The 4,197-nt window shown below is 61.2% G+C and overlaps 1 protein-coding gene across 1 annotated transcript; it reads left to right on the top strand.

Moving 5' to 3' along the window:
• Positions 1 to 238: 238 nt before the first annotated feature.
• On the top strand, positions 239 to 3,462 carry LOC306950355 (uncharacterized protein; the record flags this gene model as incomplete). The annotated part of the gene is given in 11 exon segments (XM_079540586.1): positions 239 to 336; positions 445 to 560; positions 844 to 935; positions 1,027 to 1,125; positions 1,382 to 1,506; positions 1,696 to 1,869; positions 1,871 to 1,929; positions 1,932 to 2,055; positions 2,274 to 2,387; positions 2,539 to 2,657; positions 2,822 to 3,462. Coding segments are annotated over 11 exon segments (1,761 nt in total).
• Between the last annotated feature and the right edge of the window lie 735 nt (positions 3,463 to 4,197).

The raw sequence follows: 4,197 nt of genomic DNA, 5'->3' as shown, positions 1-4,197 counted from the left end.
TGGGGGGTGGACGGTGGGACCTGGGGATCTTAGAGGTCTTTGCCCACCACCGAGACGCTGTGATTCTGTGAATCGAGTCATTTATTGTAGCGAGAGGAAACCAGCAGCAAGCAACAAAAAGTCACGGAAGCACATAAACACTTGACTGGGATACTGATGGCACCGGGCCCCTCACCCTGCGCTGGCTGCAAGAGCTTCCATCCTGCTGCCTGGGTGCCCTTGGCCCCTGTGAGGTGTGATGGCGTCACAGAGGGTGGCCTGGAATGGCCACTGTGACCCAGGGGGTGCAGAACAGAGCCAAGGCTGCGGGGCTCAGGCCGAGCTCAGTGCGACCTGGTGAGGTGAGCAGGGAGGAAGGGGCTGCCTGAGGCTGCCCAGGGAGGAGGGTTCCCCAGCGCTCGGGGCCTGAGCTGAGAACTCAGCCTCGTCCCGCTTCTCCCCTAGGTTGTCACGCGGAGGAGAAAGCCTGGTGTTGCTGGGACAGACACTCTGCGAGTGCTCACCGTTTGTGCACACGATGTCCGAGGGGACTCAGGAGGCCGCCGGCTCGAGGGAGCCGGGTGAGAGCAAAGGATCCCTGCACGCAGGGCAGAGGGGTGCTGGGGGTCTGCCAGCGGCAGACAGGGGAGGCGGGGCACGCAGGGCCCCTCTGCTCCTTGGCCAGGGAGGCCGCGGTTGGGCTGTGGCCGCCTGCTGGCAGCACTGGGCCTGCAGTGCCCCTTCCTCTCCACGGCCACAGCCCTGGCCCTCAGCTGGCACGGCCGGCACACAGCAGCCCCTGGGACAGCCCCCAGGGCACCTGGCTGTGCAAGCCGCTCACTGCTGTTCCTCTCTCCTCTCCAGCATGTGAGATCTGCGGCCGAGTGGATCAGCACTCGAGCATCCTTGGGGAAATAGAAGAGCACCGTGGATTCTATTTCCATAAGTTTTGTGTGGTGAGTTTCCACGTGCCTCCTGACACCTTCCTCCAACCAGAGATTTCCTCCTTTCTGCCCTAACAAGAGCCTGCTCTTTCCTCTTGTACAGATATTTATCAATGGTCTTTATGAAGATGTGGAAGACCACACTGGCCTAACTTTTTGGATTAAAGACCTGATACTCAAATTGAGACAGGCAGACCAGACGGTGAGCACTGGACTGGAACAGGGAGCTTGGCGCCCGGAGAGGCGTGGAGAGCTTAGCCTGGTCCAGGGAAAGCAATCCCAGCCCTTCCAGCCAGCCCCAAGAGAAACCCCTGCTCTTGCAGACGAGCCCTGTTCAGCAGGCAGCTCTGCAGAGTGCCAGCCAGCCCTGCCCCCATCCCGTGCCCTGCACAGAGGTGCGGGGCCCGCTGCGTAGGCCCTGAGCCTGCAGCTGATGGGAAATGCTCTGCTCTTTACAGCTCTGCTTCGTTTGTGGCAAGAGGGGGGCCTTCGTCACCTGTGCAGAGCCGGGCTGCGACCGCAGCTTCCATCTCCCCTGCGCTTCCAAGGGTGAATGCGTCACCCAGTACTTTGGAGAGTACAGGTAAGGGCTGCCAGGCATCGCCTGCGAGCCTCCAACCCCTGCTTCAGCACCAGCCAAAGAAGCGAGGAGCGCGCCGTGACGCCTCCCAGCAGCCTGACAGAGCCAGAGCCAAGGCCTGGGGCTCCTTCCCGTTCCTCTGCCCTCCTCGCAGCACTTTTAACCTTGCCCGTCCCTCCCATCTTCCCCCAGGTCCTTCTGCATGGAGCATTGCCCACAGCAGGCAGTGAAGGCAGCGCCGGCGCAGGACACGACCTGCATCATCTGCATGGACCCCGTGGGGGACAGCGTGTCCTACAGCACCATGGTGTGCCCAGCCTGCCGACACGCCTGGTTCCACCGGGCCTGCATCCAGGTGGGAGCCCTCTCCTCACCCCAAGAGCACAGCAGGTGCTCAGCAGCACCAGGCCTGGCTCACACTCACCCTGTTCTGTTTCTGCTGCAGGAACAGGCCATGAGCTCCGGTTGTTATCAATTCCGATGCCCCCACTGCAGAGACAAATACAAGTTTGTTATGGACATGCGCTTTATGGGGATCCGAATCCCAGTCAGGTTGGTGTCTTTCAGCTGGCTCTTGAGATGTGAGGGCACACGAGCTGTCCTAAGCAATGGTCTGCCTCAGCTGGCCTGGCCCTTTGCAGCCATTCACATGGGCCTCAGCATCACTGGGAAGCTGGAACTGGGCGTTGGGAGGAAGGGGAGGGATGCCATGGATTAGTTTTAGTCCTGGGGCACTCAGTGCTCATTCCATTCCCTCCTTTCCTTGGCAGAAGACCAAGATGGGAAGACAATGATCCCTATGCATCACTAATGGAGAGGCACGGGAGCTGCGATGCCAGCGTCTGCCTTTGCCCACATGGCAGGGAGCAGGCAGAGGAAGAGGGGTGAGTTACCTCAGCAGCCCTCTGGGGCTCGGCGTGGGATCGCAGCCTCACCACAGGCAGGGAGAGCACAGACTGGGCACCAGAGCTGTGCCGGGCGCTCCCTGGCTCAGCTCACTTTGTCCTCACGGCCACAACCCGTTTGTTTCCCCAGGCCCTGGCAGCTGCTCCTCTGCAGCTCCTGTGCCGCACAAGGCACTCACCGGTGCTGCTCCAACTTGAGTCACAGCACAACCAGCTGGGAGTGCAGCGCCTGTGCTGGAGAGGACACCGGTAAGAGGCAAACGGCCGCGTGCTGCTGGGCTGGGGCCAGGCGAGGCCTGGCAGCGGCTGCTGAGGGCTGCCTGGCTCAAATCCCTCTAGCCCAGCACCAATGGGAGTCAGTTCACCCCGTGGCTGCAATTCCATCCTGCTCACTTTCCTGCCTCTCCTTACAGCCTCCAGCACCAACTCAGGCCTTCCTGGCTGCAGCACCACCAGCCAGGCACCATCGGGGCCAGCTAACTCTTCCCCCGGGCCTGAGAGCAGCGGCCTGTCCAGCCAGCGCAGGTCAGACCAGAGGAGAATCCGCCCGCGTGCACAGCGGGATGAAGATAACGAGCCGCGACGACACCGTGGGAGCAGCCGTAATGCTGCCCCGACTGTTGGGAGCCGCACTCCAAACGCTGCCAGCCAGGAGACATCAGCGTCCTCGAGGCGCAGACAGGGACAGCGGGCCCGGACAAGGAGCCGCTCTCCATTGCAGCGCCGGGCCCCAGATTCTCCAAGCCAGCCCCGAACGCGCCGTGGGAGCAGGCAGGCACCAGCCTCAAGCGCTGAGAGCTGCACCCACACAAACTCAAGACGGGGAGCACCGCGGTCCTCGAGGGTTTCCATGGCAGCTGAGAGAACACAGTCCAGGCAGACACGGCGGGCCAGGACTCGGAGCCGCTCCCCTCTGGAACATCGGGCTGCAGAGACCAACAGCCAGCCCCAAAGACGCCGCAGGAGCCGGTCCAGGCGACCAGGGCCAGCCCAGGGGCGAAGCTGCTCCCGGGTTCCACGTCGGGCCCAGAACATCAACCGCCGGCCCCACTGATGTTGCAGGAGCAGCCGTGTACCAGCTCCAATTGTTATGTAAAGTCACCACAATCCATCAATAAAAGTGACAGTTCCATCATGCCACTGTCAGTTTGGTTCTTCTCTGCCTTTCCCGAGGTGGGCAGCTTTAGGGGCTGCAACCACGGGCATCTCTTCTCCCCAGCACCCAACCCACTCCTTCCTCCCCCCAGCCCGGTTCAGGCTGAGCTGGGTTCTGGCCCCGACTCCAGCAGGCGCAACATTTCCAACGCACAACGTGGCGGAGGCCAGGCTGGCAGCTGCAGCCCCGTTCTGGGGGTGTTTCTGTCATCGTGGGGATGCCGCTGTGTTTGGGACACGCGGGCAGCCCCACGGCTGCTGCCGGCTGTGGGTGGGCTGGGACCCAGGCTTTCCTCCTGCATTCGGGCAGTGCCTCAGGTCTGCTGCCACTGCTCGTAAATGTGACATCCACCCTGTATTTACTTGGTCCAGTTGTCTAAAGAATTAGCCTGCTGGTCTCTTCCCGGATCCAGTGTGTTCTGCTAACTCTCCCATTGCAAAGTGACGTCTTTCATGCCCATACAATTCAAAAGGCTTTCCCAAACTGGGCAGTCCTAAGCCGGGCTAGACATCAGAGCTGCTCTCAGTTGAATACAGGCTGTTTGGCATTCTGGGTTCCAGTCCAAAATTTCTCCTTTCACTTCTTCCTATTCCACAGTTCCACAGTTTGGTATCCATAATCTACAGCATCCTG

Source organism: Tetrao urogallus, assembly GCF_951394365.1.
Source record: "Tetrao urogallus genome assembly, chromosome: 10".
Lineage (NCBI taxonomy): Eukaryota > Metazoa > Chordata > Aves > Galliformes > Phasianidae > Tetrao > Tetrao urogallus.
This window is presented reverse-complemented; position numbering and strand designations above follow the sequence as displayed.